Source organism: Corvus hawaiiensis, chromosome 13 (genome assembly GCF_020740725.1).
Source record: "Corvus hawaiiensis isolate bCorHaw1 chromosome 13, bCorHaw1.pri.cur, whole genome shotgun sequence".
Taxonomy (NCBI): Eukaryota; Metazoa; Chordata; class Aves; order Passeriformes; family Corvidae; genus Corvus; species Corvus hawaiiensis.
Window position 1 is genome coordinate 16,898,705 of NC_063225.1, and position 18,176 is coordinate 16,916,880.

The 18,176-nt window shown below is 38.8% G+C and overlaps 1 protein-coding gene across 5 annotated transcripts in view; it reads left to right on the forward strand.

The window, feature by feature from the left end:
- The window catches only part of TLN2 (talin 2), a 187,224-nt gene extending 175,864 nt beyond the window's left edge, over window positions 1-11,360 (forward strand). For all 5 annotated transcript variants that reach the window (XM_048318039.1, XM_048318037.1, XM_048318041.1 and 2 more), the window contains 5 exons: window positions 1,837-1,962; window positions 3,724-3,786; window positions 3,880-4,062; window positions 7,118-7,243; window positions 8,235-11,360. In XM_048318039.1, coding sequence (XP_048173996.1) covers window positions 1,837-1,962; window positions 3,724-3,786; window positions 3,880-4,062; window positions 7,118-7,243; window positions 8,235-8,363 — 627 coding nt within the window. In that variant the 3' untranslated portion in view covers window positions 8,364-11,360. The remainder of the gene's footprint in view (window positions 1-1,836; window positions 1,963-3,723; window positions 3,787-3,879; window positions 4,063-7,117; window positions 7,244-8,234) is intronic.
- The last annotated feature ends 6,816 nt before the right edge of the window (window positions 11,361-18,176 follow it).

Here is an 18,176-nt window from a genome sequence, read left to right on the forward strand (position 1 = left end):
GAATTTAAAAACTTGATAGCAAGAAGTCTTGGACAAAAGTAAAAGTGCAGTAACAGTCTGTTAAATTTATTGTCAGTCAGTGGTACTTTCGTTGATATTTCAGTTTCAGTCTTTAGTCAAATCAAAGTCAATAATGCATCTGTTTTAGTAAGGACAATAATTCTGGTAGAGACTTTACTGGATTCATTTTAATCACTCTGGCAATGTTGTGATTGAAATAAGAGTTTCATAAGTAAGACCTGAGACATGTAGAGGGCTGACGTGATTGCACTTAGGTATAATAATGTTCATGATGTTGCATTGCAAGCACTGCCAAAATTTTATGTGGAACATGACTTTCCAAAGCTTTGCAAAGATATATACTTTAGTTGATGGGAATAGCCCAATGGCAAGGCAAGACAAATACTTTTCCATGGATTAGGTGGCTTTTCCTAAAAAAACAAAACAAAACAAAACAAAAAAACTTTCAAGTGGTAAACATCTTTATCTACACATCAGTTTTCCTTTTCAGATGATTCAGTTTTCCTGGTGTCTGTGGATGCTATTGTTTCATCTCCTGGACTTTTAGTTATGTGACAGTTACACGAAATGCTGTAGGACTGAGCACTGCTTGATGGGCCATTTTGTAATTACTCATAAATATCTTTTATTATTTTATAATTAACTACTATTTCATCAAACTACAGTATCAGGAGAACTAAATCTGACTTAAATTTATATGGGTGTGCTTAGACTTGCAAACGAAGTACCCAATTTTCTAATTCACAGCCCACCTGGCTGGTGTTTCTAAAGTTACTTGTGTGACACAAGAATGCTGCCAAAGTTAGAAAAACCTGTATTTCAAAAGTCTCATCTCTCTCAAGGTAGAATGCCCTGATACTGTAGCCACTAGCCCTACTCGTCATACAGCCTTGGATTCCACTGGCTTGTGATTGGATCACAAACAAAATATATTATGTTGGATTATTTTATATAAAAAACTATTGCAATATATGCCCAGGCCTGGTTCTGTCTAAAATAATAATAACTGTTCATCTCTATCTATTTTGTTAACTGTTCAGAAGCTAGTAAGCATGCTTAGATGGCTAAATGTTTTCAATACTTGTTTAAATTATTTGAAAGTCAGGAAAGTTCTTACAGAACAATAAATTGGCATTTTAAATAGTAAGAAACCTCATTAGGAGGTTTTGCACATGCTTGTTGAAAGACATGCTTGGATGACTGAAGTGTTCCAGACAGACCTTTGGAACTTCATATCTCCAAGATCACTAAACTGGACTGCTGCACAAAGCTGCTTTCTGTGCAGTGACAGCTCTTAGCAAAAGCTGCTAAATCTATGCTCTTGCTTGGTACCTACTTTACATTCCTTAGTACAGGTGAATGAGACAACACACATTTATCATTGTTCAATGCCTTAAGTCTTCAGGTATTTAGAAAATGCTTTCCCTAGTTTAGCAATCCTGGAAGCCACTGTTATGGCACTAGAGAGATCATCTTGATAGGGAAAACAAGAATTTCTTTTCAAACTTCCACTTTTCTGAATGTAGTTTAGAGTAGCCCTAGTGGAGGTAATGCATTAGAAAGTTGATGGCATTCTTTAAGTATCTTGTGTGATACTCTGTTTCAGTGTGGGCAGCCACAAGGGCAAGCTAATACTTAATTTATGTTGACTCCCAGCTTTAATCCACACAGAACTCCTTTGCAGAAAATGATATTGTTGGTCTTACTGACTTTACTGATGAATTCCAAAATCTTCTTGTCTTTGTATATGTCCTCACTCTTGAAAGTGTAATTGCTTTCAGGTGAATGTGTAACATTGTTTTTTCTTGGTTATAGCAAGCAGATGAGACTCTGGATTTTGAAGAACAGATCCTGGAAGCAGCTAAATCCATTGCAGCTGCTACCAGTGCCCTTGTGAAGTCAGCTTCAGCAGCCCAGAGGGAACTGGTGGCTCAGGGAAAGGTGGGTAAAGAGGACATGTAGCAACAGTAGTGGGGGAAAGCACCGAAACTGAATCCAGTCTCCTAACTGTGCTGTTAAAAGCAGTAGGAAAGAAGCTTGGGAATGACTAATGGAAATGTAAATTTTTCATTGCTCATCACAATACACGGCCCAGATCTGGTTCTGTTTAAAAAATCCCACAGTTAGGTTTATTTAAACCTCACAAGTGGTGTTTGGTTCTTCAAATGATTCAGTTGTGGGTAGTTTTACTGTGGGGGTTTTTCACTTCATGAAGATCTGTGATTCAAGCTAGTAATGTATAGTCCCACACAACAGTTTGGGGATCCAAACCCAAATGTCACAATGTACAATACTGCTCTGAACCAGAACAACAAAAGGCGTCAGTAATTGTGCCCTCAGTGTCTTGTGATTCAATGGGGACACAGGCCTGCATGTAAAGTCAGTACACTGAAGTAGCTGTGCTTGTAGTTACTGCTGGAACCAATGGAAGGAGTGTTTACAATATGTCGTATCCTGTAGGTGTGGTCAGAATTGAGGTTTTGTAAATTATTTCATATCCATCACTATTTTTCACACTTAGTATACTCTGAAATATAAAATCAAAACATCAACCAGGTATGTTGCCTGCGAGAACAATTTATTATAGGACCATTGTTGTATAGTTATGGTTTCCATTTTCACCTAATTCTTAACTTGGAGCAGGCTGTCTTACGGATCCCACAATCAGGCTACGCTGTCTGCTTCAGCCTGGATTCTGGGAAGCTAGTGCTTTTGGCTCTAGCAGGAGCACAGAGCACTTAGTCTGTGGTCTACTTAAAAGTACCTGTTCAGGGGATGATAAGGCAAGAAAACCTTGAAACCTAAATAATTTAGGGACCTAATGGGTTTTTTTTGTATAACTGATTTTTTAGTTACATAAAAGTATCACCATATCTACGAGAGAACATACCTTCTGTTTATGTTGGTGCTGCACTTAATGATTTTATTTCATTCCCTGGACTTCTCATTATGCACAAATCCCTGTTTCCATTTCTTTTAAAACACAAGCTTCTGGACCATGTTTGCATTTCATATCTTCCAGCTTCTCTCCCAAAACCACTCAGACCCAGGCAGCTGGGGGTGTAGGTCTGGCAACCAGTTATAGAGTTTAGTTTCATTGCTTTCATCTAACATGGGAAGAAGACTGTCTCCAAATTGTTGCTGTTACTGCTGATGCCACGAACACTTCAGTGGAAAAGCCATGCAGAAAACTGGGCTGCTGTCCTAAACTGCCATTATTAGGCATGAAGGCACTTGGAGGGCTTCCCTGTGAAGCTTTCTGATCTGTACCTTCCCAGAGTGCTTGCATCAGAAGAGATGAAAGAATAATGTAAATTCAAATGTATTATGGAGACAGAAGTAAGTTATTTTAAAGCCTGGGAGTTAAGGAACTGCTGCTTCAACTGTTGCTTAGGCTGTGGCTTCAACCATCAGTAATATGCTAATTACTGGTTATTCTGGTAATTACTTCTGTGTGTTCCAAGAGTGGGTCAGCTGAAGCAGTATAGTAAGTTGGACACCTCCTGAGCAGGCAGATGTATGCTGGAAGCACAGTTATTCTGACAACTGACTTCCAGTTGGATTTTCTGCTCCTGGATGTGCTGGGCACAGTCACAGGTACAGGTGTTTCCTTTCTTCATGGATTACTGCTTGTCTAATTCTGAGACAAACCAATTGTATTTTCTGTTTTCTTGTAAGCCATCTCCGAACTGTTTTTTTCAGGTTGGAGCAATCCCTGCAAATGCAGCTGATGATGGACAGTGGTCTCAGGGACTTATTTCTGCTGTGAGTAACTACTTCTCTTGAGAAAACTGGCACCTTCCCTGAAGAAAGAATATCCTGTGAGAATAGACAGTGACTTTTTTTACTGCCTTCTAGGCCCGAATGGTGGCAGCTGCAACCAGCAATCTCTGTGAAGCAGCAAATGCATCAGTTCAAGGCCATGCTAGTGAGGAGAAACTCATCTCATCTGCCAAACAAGTTGCAGCTTCTACAGCACAGTTGCTTGTGGCTTGCAAAGTGAAGGCTGATCATGACTCTGAAGCCATGAGGAGGCTACAGGTACTTGTTTTCTTAACTACTGAAAACCCATGGTAGTGCTATGTAAACACTGTTTCAGCACTCCAAGATTATACATGTGTTCAACAATTTCTTTAAGTGCTAGCCTGGATTGTGGTCAGTCTTCCTTTGTTTCTAGGAGTCAAGAGATAGCAATTGTAGATAGAGCATTTCTAAAATGGAGAATCATTGTTAGACAGTAAGAAGAGAACCTAATGCAACATCTCAAGTCTGATTGAGCTTCTTTACATGAAACTGGTTCCCTTTTACTTTACACATCCATTTCATGCTAAGCTTCTCTGAACTGCTGCTGAATTAACACTGTGTTTTGATGGGTAAAATCTAACATCTCCAGAAGTTTTGTTTGAGGATGGTAATTTTTAAAATGAATACAGCCTTCTCTGACATCATGCCCTGCAGGCTCAGCCTGGAAATTAAGAACTGTTTCAGCTGCTTTTTTATACCACCCTTGGTGAGCAGTGAAAATTCCCCTTTTTCTTGTACTTGCACGGGTGCTACTAGTGGACACTCAGTGCAACAGTTCAAGTGTGGATAGGCAGAATCAAGTCCAACAGAAATACATATAACTAAGTATCTGTCTGAGCATGAGGAACTGATGTCATCATTTTTTTCAAAGTAGAAAAATTGTTTAAATATTTAGGAGGAAAAAATAAATGTATGAATGCGTGAAGAATCTGTTTGTTTCTATAGAAGACAGTGGTATGTCATAGGGCACTTATAGGGCTGAGATGGTTTTAGTGCTTTATAGTGGATTGATGTAGATTGACATTGCCAGAGGGGTGTGGGGAAGGTGTCAGTACCCGGAAGGTGGTTCTGCCCATAGTGCAATCTGCTCTGTAATATCCAAGGGCCAGGATGGGTCCAAAGGAATTTTAAATGCAGAACAAACAATAAAAACAGGAAGAAAATCAACTACTAGAGACTTTTCTCAGCTCTGATAGGAAATGTAGGGTTCTCAGTCATTGTGGGCAAATATTGTTAAATAGACATCAAATGTGAGAAATTGTTAGGGAATGTGAAAAGGAAATAAGCCCAAGCATGGACTGAAATTGAACTTTGCCATTTTACCAAGCTTCATTTTAGTCCCAGAATGAATAATGAATGGAAGAGCAGTTTGCACTTGGAAATCATGTCCTTTATCATAGCAAAACCAGTGAGTTGATGTCTACTAAATATTATTACTGGTGAACTTCCCAAAACTACTAAGACTTTTCAGCTGACTTTGCCCCCAGCAGAAATGTTTTCACATAGCTTTAATCAACAGGTTGGATTCAGGACTTTAAATGTTTTGCTTTTCTCCTATGTACCCCAATTTGAACTGCATTTCCCATGAATGTAAATTTGGAATGCACTGTTACAGAATCTTCCAAAGCTTAATGAAACAATTGGAAATGTTTCCATTCTTTCTGGATGAGCTCCAGGCTGAGCAGAGCAAATTTCAAGTAATTTTTCCTTGGGCCATTTCAGTGAGAAGAGTTGAAAGGGAGATGTAGCTGGAAATATGGGATAGGACTGGGGGAAGGTGGGGAGGCAGGTTCAGAGCTGGTCCATGTGGCTTCCCTTCCTATGCCAGCATGTGGGAGCAGATTGTCTTGGCCTGCTGGCAGTACCCAGTTCAGACAACAAAAGATGTATTTTTACAAATGTTTAACTGTTTCTCTTTAGAAATCTGAGAATTTTTAGGAAATAAAAGTTTAAATCTGAGATAACCATGTGTCTCGGTTTTGAAAGACAGGTGTCTGCTAAGGAAGGCAGAGGCCCCCCTTGAAGTGGCAGATATAACCCCTTTTCCCTCCAAGTTATTATATTTTGAAATCAAGAGCCTTTAGGCGAAGATGTGGGAAATAGGAATAACAGTTCTTTACTATATATATATATATATATATATAACCAGTCAAACAAAACAACAACAACTATGGCAGTAACAGCAAACACAAACCCAGTCCCAGCCTTCTCGGCTGTCAGGCCCTTTCCCCTCGGGTGCAGTTCCGCTCGCAGCCGGCAGGGGCGCTGGCGGCTCCCGGTGAGCAGGGCAGGTGCGATGGTTCCCCCGCGGCTGCAGGGGGCGCTCCGGAGCGAGCTCGGGACACACGCGGCTCTGGTGCCCTGGGATCCCGGGAAGGGATGGAACAAAGGCTTCACAAACCGCTGGGCAGCCGATCCCGGGCTCTCAGGAACAGCAGGCTGGAACGGCAGGCTGGAGTGGCAGGGACGGACGCAAATCCCGGGTGGCAGACGAGATGTATCCAGATGGGAGAACCCCACGGAGGCCTAGGCAGGCAGGGCGAGCAGGGCTACAGCGTAGCGAAAGCTCGAAGCAGCAGCGGGGCAGGGCAGCCACAGCCCGGTCTCCAACAGGGCAGGGAAAGCGGCTTTTGGGGTCCTGGCGTTGTTTCCAGCAGGAAGAAAGAACGGCCAAAAAGAAAGAAGCAGCAGCTCCTTTCTCTGCAGCTTCTCTCTCCGGACGCTCAGAGCGAACTGACCCCACACCCAGGTGTAGACAAAAGAGTAGCCAGGCCCGCCCCACTCCCCTTTTTGTCTTTCTTAAGTACAGCTATTTGTCCCCTAGCAACATGCATATGGGAGAAAATTCCTTTAACAGGAAAAAAAAACTAAGACTAAACTAAAACCCCAACACCATGGCTGTGTAAGTTGCTAACTTGCCCTGATGAAAGTCTATTAATTTAAAAACTGAATTGTTTTATAATATCTTTATACACTAGCTTGTAGTTTCTGTTCTTCTCAAAAAACCAAAATCTGATCAGCATAATATAACCTGCAGTTTCATCCACTGTTTTATTTCAAACTGTAGGAAAAAAATCTCATTTGTAACTTCTCCAACTTTCAGCTTCTTAAAACAAATGAATTTTTTTCTCTCTGTAGCACTGATTTTCAAAGATTAATTTGCTTTTCACTGGGGAAAAAAACCCATACCTTTTCTATGCAGTCAAGCAAAGATGTTTTAGTTTTGAAGTTCACACAAATCCACATTAGTTACACATTTTCCTTATTACTGAATTTCTTACCTTTCTCAAAGGCTGCAGGAAATGCTGTCAAGCGTGCATCAGACAATCTTGTCAGGGCAGCCCAAAAAGCAGCATTTGGAAAAGCAGAGGATGATGACGTTGTGGTCAAAACGAAGTTTGTGGGTGGCATTGCTCAGGTTGGTACAATCACTCCAGAAATAAAGCAGGGAAAAACCATCACAGAAATGAGCAGTGTTACAATGTCCACCTGCTGCATTGCAGGCTGGACAAATCTATTTAGAAATCTATAATCAATTACTTGATGCCTCATTATCATGTAACCCCTGACGTAAGAGCACAGGATGTGCTGAGTGGTGTTTGCACTTCTCCACTGAGCATTTGCTGTAATAGCAGTTACCATTGTCCAATAGCTTTTATTTTTGTTCTGATTAAATGAATGGATCTTTTCAGAATTCTCTTATGTACTTTAAATGTTCCCAAATCTTAATGAAACAATGGCTTTGCATATATTTAAGCAAAGAAAAAAAGAGTGAGAGATAAAAACCGATGATGTTTTGTTGCTGTGACCATAATAATTATTGGAAAATAATAACAATATTTAAAAGTAGATTTCAAGGCTTCGTACCAAGGAAGGTACCAACTTCTAGATTCCTTATAATGAATGAGGTACCTCATATTCTGTACTTGCTACTTAAAAGATACTGGACGTGATTATTTCTGCATATCTGTACTACTGTAATTTTTTCTTTGGCGTTCTGAGATGCAGGAAAATACTGTGGATACCTGCAGTAAGGAATGTTCAATTTTACTGTCACTCAGACATTATGTTAAGACATGTGCTAATTCTGCATGTTCTAAACCCCCACTCTGCTGAATGTTGGGAGAATGCAAAGCTGTAAAATTCATCATGGATACATGGTAAAACTGTGGTGGTAGATTCTTTTTCTCTTTTTCTTAGTCCTCTTTATGAAACAAGTGGGAATATAATACTTTTCTTGATGGCCTAGTCCTGGGATCTAGAAAAATTTGAGCAATTCCTGATGAAGTAATTGAAATTTGGTGCTTCTCTGGAGAATGCTCAAGGGCCAGCTGGGGCGTCATAGAGAAAGAAATCTTATTTTACAGACAGTATTCCTTGCTGTCATAATTCATGCTTCTGTTTTCTAGATCATTGCAGCCCAAGAAGAAATGCTGAAGAAGGAAAGAGAGCTGGAAGAGGCAAGGAAAAAGCTGGCTCAGATCCGCCAACAGCAATACAAATTTCTACCCACAGAGCTGAGAGAAGATGAGGGTTAACCTGCTGAGATTTTTCTTCCTTTTTATTCTTTTGTTTTCTTTTTTTTTCCTCTTTTTTTTTTTCTTTTCAAGAAATAAGCTAAAGGGGGACAGCACATTGAGAACTGCTCTAACAGCATACTGGTATGCCAAGCACTTAGATAAATAAACTGTCTGTCATAGCTTTGGATGAGCAGAGGGCAATAAACACTTGTTCTTTCCCATCTGCTCAGCTGAGGTGCATGATGATCAAATAATGGTACGGTGTTAGGTTCATCATTCCTGTTCCTCCCTTGACTTATATCTCAGGAGAGAATGTTTCACTTTTTACTAAAGATACTAAGTCAGTATTATTGTCACTTTCCTGATGCTTGAGGTATTTATCGTTCCTTGACTTGTTCTAAAACATTGATAATATTAGTAGGAGAAGAGTCAAGAAATATTTCATATGATAAATATCACATGAGCTGGTGGTTCTCCCCAAGTACCCTTGTAAAAAGAAGACCAAGATGGAGAAGGATGTATGGCTGAGTGGAGAAACACGCATGAGTGTGGCTTTGAAGAAGAAGCCTGTCCTCTTTCAGTGTTACATAGCTGGTTCACCCCAAAACTGGAGGAATTGTCTCTGCAGCTGTTTGCACTACTAGTATTGCTCCTTACCTGATACCAACAAGCTTCTGCTTGTACAGTATTTAGGTTTACAAAATGTGGCAATTGCCATTCTTTAAAGAGCTCAAAAAACAAAGAAATGGAAACCTTGTCACTGCCTCAATAATAGCAGGTTCATGAAAGAAAATGCTCTTTCAATTATATACCTCTAATGTGTGACTACTTTTACAGTATTATACACACATACACATGCTCTAACATTGGACTGAATAGTTTGCATTTTGTTTTTTAATTGAAATTATCTGGTTCGTACTGTGGTATTTCTGCTAGAATGTATCTCAGTTAAAAATGGGAAATGCCCAGTACAACAAAAGACTATCACAACTCTTGTTATTATTTTAATAATTACATTTATAATTATTATGTTTTGAAACCTGTGGGAATTGTAGGAGAAAAGAATAAGTGATTTACAAGTAGATTTACAAGTTTTCCTGTAATATATTTTTAAAAAATTTGGACTCTAGAGAGTTTGTTTTCATAGTTGCTATTGATGAAAATGTATTCACCAAGGAATTGCAGAGAAGAAATAGCAGCAATCTATCAGCAATCTTTGTCTTCAGCTGCAGAAAGGTACAGTATGCTCTCAGTATCTCTGTTGTGACCTAAACAATAGAAATTTGGGTAGAATAACATATTTTACTCTGTCAAAGAGAGAACACAAGTCACAGCAACTTTAACTAGCAAAAGCTAAACTATTTGACTAACTACAGAAACATCTCTTCTAACAATAATTTCCAACATGTCTCCGACTCCACTCAAGCCCTCTTAAACAATAATGGCAAGTCTGTTTAGGTCAAAGGATGTTGCCCCTCCAGTCGTTCTGAAGGCTGTGCTGTCCTTAGACCCCGCCAGGTACGTTCAGCTGAGCCCGTTGTGTTCTGTGCATACCCACCTAGTTGTCATTGCTGCGGAAAATACTTGTCTTGTAGACTCCCCAGTAACCCCCTAGTGGTAGGTTCATCAGTTTGGATAGTGCTAACTCCTCATTTAAGTTACCTGCATGAGATAGAATTATCAGGAATTTTGTCAGACTAGTACTAAATATATAGCAAAAAAATTGCTAGAGAATTAATAAATATTGACGTGTACAAAGGTTTTATTGTCTCTTCTCTGGTACTGACATATTTCAGACTTAGTAGAGTTGCTGGAGAATCCACAATCATGAGACGAAAAAAATTGGTATATCCCAAATGGAATCACTGGCATTGACAGATGTGCTGTGATGTGTAGGCTTGTGTGCAAATGCAAACCCTGTACCATCAGAGATGTGCAATTCCAAGTTCTTTGATTTGCTACTTCAACACAATCAATTTGGTTTTTCGTTCAACTCACTGTGAAGAGTGTCACAGTCTGGAATCCTACACCAAGAAAAAGGCTTCCTGTTAAGTCTTTGGGCAGAAGGTTAAACTGGTATTTATTGCTGTAAGACCTAAAAATAAAGACCGCTCTAGTGATAGGGATTTTCTGCTGCTGTTGGTAGGTTCAACTCCTTTGCAGCTAATGCCTTTCTCTTGTCTCACCTGGATGGCCTCACTTTCTGATCTCTTTTTCAGAAAGATCTGCAAAGCAGATTTGTTACTTTTTCCCTTTCAACGTATGTTTAACTGTTATTTGATCTCATTAAAGCATGAAGAAAGATGATGCTGTCTTTAACACCATGCCACTATTTTATTGTAGGTATAATACTGATGTAATATACTTTGGTCAGGATGGTATTTGCCAGTTTGATATAAGCCAAAAAAACCTTGTCAAATGCAACTATGTATGGAAATTATATAGCTAGAAAACTTTATCAGTATGTAGAAGGTAAGAGCATGTTCAAATGGTGCTCCAGAGAAGAGTGTTTGGGAAGTCCATTTTAGCACAGCTATTTTCAGACTTCTCTGTTTCTGATTTAGTGCCCCCTCTTACATGACAGAAAGTATTTTCTCCTTAGCTGTATGCTACATAGAGGAACCACAGTCAGATGAATAGCTGAGCTGGACAACTGAAGTATTTTTTTACTCAGACTTTTGGGTCTTCATTTGTGAACCATTAAGAGAATATAAGGTCATCCTAAGTCTTTCTATTTCAGTTTTTTTCTTGCTGTTATAATTTGCAGTATTGCTGAAGTCCATGTGTGAACGTCTGTGGAGTTTGGAACTAGCCCATGCACTTCTTTGGTGTGGGGACTTGCAGCAGGAAGTGACAAGTTGGAGTAAGGGGTAGATGCTAATTGATAAGAAGGACAGATGTTTACTTTGTTCTGTTAACTTGTGAAATGATGAATGAGCTCTGTTGTATCTCACCCTTCTTCATGTGGAATTCACTCTGAGAATTGTATGCAAATTAAAAACAAAATGCCTCAAAGTTCTTTGTGTGCAAATAGTCTAATGTCATTTCCCCAGCTATTCAGAAAATTGAACATTTTATCATTTGTCTAAACTTTTATATATCAGAAGCCTCTAAAGTTACAAAAGGTTTGAAACAAAAATTGAATTCCAGACTTTTTTTCATCTGTCCCTTTCTCTCTGATTTTCTGCATGTTCATTACCTAACTCCTAATGAAGGGAGAAGTACGTAAATCTAGAAACCTTCTCAACCTAAATATGTTTAGATCATGAGTGCATTTTTGTTTTTCATCAGTGCTTATCAAACTGATAAGATATTCAGGCCAGGAGTATGGCATTTATCATCCCTACGTATTTTTTTAACCTCTTGGGTTTTGGGTTTTCTCCCCTTGGGGAGTGGGCTTGGTTTAGGGGCAGGTATCTTATACTGTTAAAGTTTTCTCCTTATGTAATTGTGTCATGGTTAACAAAGACAGTTATCTGCCCATAGTTGTCATGATTTCTGAAACCTGCTTTTCTGTATTCATGTTGCTTGCATTAAACACATTGTGGTTGGTCATGTTAATGGAACAACACATTTCTGGGGCACAGTTTATGATGCCAAATGCAAAAACTGTTCAGTCAGGTGAGTTACAACTCTGTTACAAATTGCTCTCATTTACCGAGCTATAAATAAGTGCCATTTTGTCACTTAAAAAAAAAAAAAAAAATTAAAAAAATAGAAGAGCAGTACAAACCCCTGTTTTTTCTCAAATTAGTGGACCTTGTTGCAGTGGAAGAACCTCCTGTTCAAGATGGTTTTGAAATTTTATGCCGGAGTTTCTAGGGGTTTGAACTCTCACTTTGTCTTCCTTTTAAAGTTTTAACCCCAAGAGAGGCACAATGAAGTTTGTAGTCATGCTACCGTACCATTATGTATAGTATTTATGTAGCCATAAAAATAAATAAGTAATATATTTTAGTTTGGTCTCCACCAACAATAAGCCCCTTGAAGGAATTTTTTTTTTTTTTTTTTTTTTTTTTTTTTTTTTTTTTTTTTTTGCATGCAGGTGTTTGTGTTGCAGGGGTGGTCATGCAAAGGATTTGCTCCTTAAGCAAAATAAGGCTGAAGTTGCCTGTAAGAGGTTAAAATTCCCAGGTGACAGAGGAGAATGTTCTGTTTCAAGTTCTGCTGCACAGACAAAACTATCAGTGCTTACTTTGTGACATGTCAGTATCAGGTATACTTTGTGACCATTCAATATCCTTAAAGTAAAGTACATGTTCATCACAAAAATATATAGAAAAATCAAACACCAGTTATTCAAGGGTGTTGGATATTTGGTGTTGTTCACATTTGTTGGGGGGAAGGCAAGTTTTGCTTTTATATTTGTTATGATTTACATTTCATTCAACATTTTTTCCAAGTCAAATATAACTGTGTGTGGAGGTACTCCAGTTCTCTGTGTGAAAACTGTGCCAGAAATCTTGCCACTGCTCAGCTGCATTACAAGTACTTTAATGTTGCTACCAGAAGGGGCTGTTTCTGGCATAATTACACTCATGTCAAAGTGGGATCTTTTGGGCGTTCTGTGTGTTCATCAAGTGGCTCACCAGATGTGTATATTATGTCTCTGATGACGTGATGGCTTTTTCCACTCATTCTTCATGACAGAAACAAGACTGAAGATGCTCCTCTTCCAGTGATGGTTAGCTGAATAATGAATGAGGGGCTGTAGAGAGGCCCTAGGTATGTTTTAGGCTAAAATATTTTAAAATTGCTATGAAAATAGATACTACTTTAAAAAAAGGTATTTAGCAAGTTTGCTGCCTGTTCATATTTTCTGTATAGCACAATTTTAATTTGTGTTCAAAACATTCTAGGCACTACTTTAGAGACTCCAGGAAAATTAATTCTTTTTGCTTGCACAGTATTGCCTAAAGACTTGAAAACTAAACCAAAATGTTTTGATATGCTTGGATCCCTTTTGACCTTATCTTTCTTTACAAGTTTGTTTGCCTTTGCCTTTCTCTTTTGTTTATGAAAGCTGGATTCTTTCCTCCTGGAACGTCTTTTATCAATATATACAATTCAGTTTTCCACCTGTGCAAGTCAGTTGTGTTTCATGTGGCGGGAAAAATACTAATATGTGGTGTTTACCCACATACTGCCTAATTTGGATGGTGTAAAGCTTATCTTACAAACATGATTTTATTTCCATCCTGGTTACTTTCTTGAAGTATATTTATTTATTTTAAAAATTAATAATAAGGGCTGCTGACTTTGTACCATTCTAAAATGTCCACTGTGAGGGTTTATCTGGGTGAAGAAGGTTTCTTCTGGCATGGTTATATGTAACCAGGTTTTGCTATAAATTTAAACATCTCTTTATTAAAAAATTACATGGAGCATTAAGTTTAGAAGGCCAGAACTTTTAAGATGAAAATTTGCTCATGGTACTGATTCAAATGTTAATTTAACAGTCAGAGGCATTTTCAGGTTGTGGAAAAGAGGCTGCATTAGGACAGTGAGAAAATGTTGCTGGCTATTTTCTTAATACAGTTCTTGCTCTTAAAGAGCCGAATTTAATAAAACTAATTGGAATCTTCAGTGCCACACAGATCGATATTCAGCACTGCCTAGGCTGTTAGTATAACCCTTTTGTTATAGAATAATTACCTGTACTTTGCTCCATCTTCACTGAGTGTGGTTCAAAATCAGGTCTTTGTGGCTGTTTGTAGGGGGCAATTGACCAAGTAAAAAGAATAGGGAGGGTTCTTCCAGCATTATAGTTGGATGATCTTTCCGTTCAAATTGCATTGCATATTCTAAGTTATTGGTTAAAATATTTACTTGAACATAAGTCACTGAATTGTTGACCTTATTAAGTCTTGAAAAGAATGGTCAGATTCTGGGGCAGTGGGTGCGTTATAAATATGTATTTGCACTGTCTTGTACCTTTTCCAGTTTGACCATAAGTACATTACATGTATTAAGGATGTACTGCCTGATAGTAGTTCATCAGCCTTGCTTCCAAAACAGAAAAAGTGTTTGTCCCAGTTCACCAAATGCTGTAGCACATATTTACATTATTTTTTAAGAAAATCCTTCATATCCTATCTCCAGTATAGTTGCCTCAATTTGGGATTAAGCCCATGCTTAAGAGATTTCCAAATGACAGTGTTTCAAACCTCAGAGAGACAATGCTTGGCCCATGGGCTTTACTGCAACAGTATTAGAACCACCTCTTCCATCATACCCATTCCAAGATCACCACAGCAGATTTCAAGCATTAATAAAAATAATCTGCTCTTAGAAACCATTTCTTATTTGTCCTTTATAGAGCACTACAAACTAGTCACTCCTATTTTACAGATGGCAAAATTATGTTGCAGGAAGGGATATAATTTGTTCAAATCCATAGAGCAGGTTGCACTGAATGCAATAGCCAGTCCAGTTCCTGTGATCTACATAGAACTAGATAAACCAGTAGTAGCCATGTTCAGGAAAGGGTTAATACATATATTCCCATCTAGTTCATAACTGGTCTGCGTTATCTTTTGCATTAATGTTTCTGCACTCTGTCAGTTCCAGAGAAATCAAATGCATTCTTTATTGGTAACTGTATAGCAGAGGGACTTGAACAGTTACTGTGATTAGTGCCAAGAACAACCATCTTTCACTGCCAAGGTTTTAGACAAACATCCTGTCTTCCAGAGCTGAATTTAATCTGCAAGAAACTCCGCTCAGTTCCTTGGCTTTGCCTTACATTGTAACCGCTTCTGTTAAGGGACAAGCCTCAGTTCCCTTCCATTTAGGACTTACTGCACTCTTTTTCTCTGACTTTTTCTACAAGAGAAGTGACAGCTTTAACAATTTGGACAAAAGCTCTGCATCTTACTTAAATCAGCCTCCTGCTTTCTCAAGGCTTCCTGGAAAATACGATGAAAATCCTGAGACACTGAAGCCTTTAGTGTGACACTTTTAGCCACAGAACCTGTTTTGAAGTTTACTCAGAGGTGCCCTTAGTCAGCTGCAGTTATGCTACACTAATGATTCTGGTCTGTCTGCAATTATTTACTCTTTGCCTTCAGCTATATAAGCATGAGTATTTTCTCTCTTCTAAATATTCATCTCTTGTTTGCATTTTTTAATTGTAAATGAGTTGAAATGACACTATATTTCTAAAAGGCTAGTACAGTTTCTCAAGGTCCAGTCTGATTAGTGTTTTAAGACATAAGGGGTTTTGTTAAGACTGAGCTTTTGCTTTATGAAGTCAGTTGTGATTTTAGCTAAATGTTTGTGTGTGAGTGTAACTTTGAGAATGTTTCTTTTTGCCTTAGAAAAATGAAAGTGAGTGAGAACTTTAATGACATGTTGCTGTTCTTGCTGATCTCATATATATTGCTGATCTCTTCTGATCTGGGACTTCGTGTTACTGAGATTTCACATGTGAAAACTGTGGGGAAAAAAATAAAGAGTTCAAAAAGATGACCTCAGAAAAACAGCTTCATCGGTCACTCCATTGTGTTTGGCTTGCATTCCAGTTGCCATACTCTATCATTTAGTGGTGATAATAAGGCTATTTAGGGTAATTCTCAAACTAAACCACTGCTGTGACATGCGTGTGATGCTTCCAGATTCCTGTAGCTCAGCAATTCAAACCACAGAGAAAATTTTCTGGTTAGTTTCTTGACTGTTCAGAAGTCATCTCGGATCTCTTCCAAATGACAGGAGTGGCTCCTTATTACATGACCAGATCCCTCATATTTTGGTTTGTCCAAGGTCTTTTTATTTGAAAATAGGCTAGATGCAAAAATTTCTCTTCAAAGGATGTCCTACTTCCCTCCTGGAACTGGAAAAACTGAATATGGTGAGTATTTTGTAGACTAAATGTTTTGTAAAACAAAACAGGCTGCCATTGTATCCATCTCAGAAGAGGTCAGAGCCTATTCACATCTTCTTCCCTGTCTTAAGGATAGGGAAAATTAAAAGACCCATTAAAAGAGAGCCTTCCAATTAGTCATTTTTCAAAAGTATTTGCTTGCAGCAGAGTTCATACTGCTTGATCCCTATGTAGATTCATAATGAGTAGATTCATGATGTCAGTTGTTGAAGATAGCAGGTACTCCCTTTTATTTTGTTGTTTCATACTCTTCCTTCTCCCTGCCAAACATGCTGTATGGTTCCTGGTATCCTAATTGCCTCTGAGTGTAGGGAGAGCTGCTGGATACAGAACAGAAAGTTGCCTGTATTTTCCTTCTGGGACTGTAAGGCAGGCACAGCTTAGGGAGTGGCTTTGTTATTTGCAGAGGTCTCTCTCTGGTGGGTCATATTATTGCAGTGGAACTGAGAAGCCAGCACAGCTTTGGATATGTGTGAATGTGTCCTGGAAATGGGGCTGGCCAAACACTGCAGCACAGAGAAGTCTAAATCCTGTGCTGGAGACAAAAAATAATCCCTGTGACCAAGGGCAGGGGGTCAAAACATGAGGTAACAGCTTTTCATCCTTTAATAGACATACTGAAAGACATCACTGCATCTTTACTGTATTGCAAAAGGGAAACAGGATAAGGATCGGGGGAACTATATTTGGATTTTACTAGCAAGTAAATGCTGTGTTACTTTCATAGAATGGTTTAGCAAAACTCTAAAAATACATAAATTTAGACAGCAAGCAGACCATTTGAGGCTTGTTTCAGATATTTGCTTCCAGACAAGCATTATACCATCTGTAGTTGCTCCCTGCCAGTAAAAATGGCACTGTTGAAAGGCTAAGTCAAACTTGCAGTGACACTACTTATGATGAATTACAGAATTATATTTAAGATCAGGTGAACTCAAATGTTGTTTTAGTCCCCTTTGATGTTGCAGAAAAGTAAATAGTGGCTTTTGAGACATCTGTGCATTTCTGAGAGTCCAAGCCACCTTAGAGTTCAAACAGAAATATATGTAGTAACTGGGGCATGTTGAAAGCCATGACTTCATTTCTTAGAACTTTAACAGCTGTATAGCTCAAAGACAAATAACTCATCCCTGGCTGTTCCCTGTAATAACACAGACATCCAGAAAATGCCTGGCATTTTTTTGTTCACTACTTGGGATCAAATTCATCTGATTTTGTTTCCCTCTGGACTAAGAACAGGCTATTCTTTATGTTGCAGCCCTAAGGAGAAATTTTACATCCCACTGCAACTTTGTTTCCACATATCATATGGTCCCTGGAAACTTCTACTGTGTTAGTAGTCACTGTCCAGTCTCACATCCAGCCCCTTCCATCAGCAGTGAGTTCCTGTTGCTTCCTTTAGATTTTCAAAGAAAAATGCATCTCTCTGCTCAAAAACCGCTTGGCAGCTCTTCAGCCTAACTGCTTCCCCAGAGCCCTGGGGAACTCTGTAAAGAGCTGCTTCCTGCAGGGCTCATTCTAGGTACCAGTTTTGAATGCTCTGACAACCTTTTTTTCCCCCCTACAGAAACTTCCATGGTCAGAAACTGAGCTGTCAAAACACAGCATTTCAAAGGGCAGAAATTCTGAAATCAAAAGGAAGTTAGAGTCTGTCCTGAGAGTCAGAGGGAGAAGTGTTTTGTTTAAGCATAAGAGACTGAGCCAGTCTGTGCATAAAAACAGCAAAGAAGGTAAGTGCAGATTTGGGCGATAGGGTGCTATTTAAATTCACAATAGTGTTGGCATAAGAGGAATTGATGTGTATTGGTCCTGGATTAGATTAGGCAGGAAGAAAATTCTGGACTGGACTTAAAGAGAAGAAGTCAACCTGTTTTTGACCTCAAGAATGAGAAACAGGCTTTAACAGTCACAGTAAGGGTTTGGCCTCAGGGCCTTTGTGTCTCTGTCCT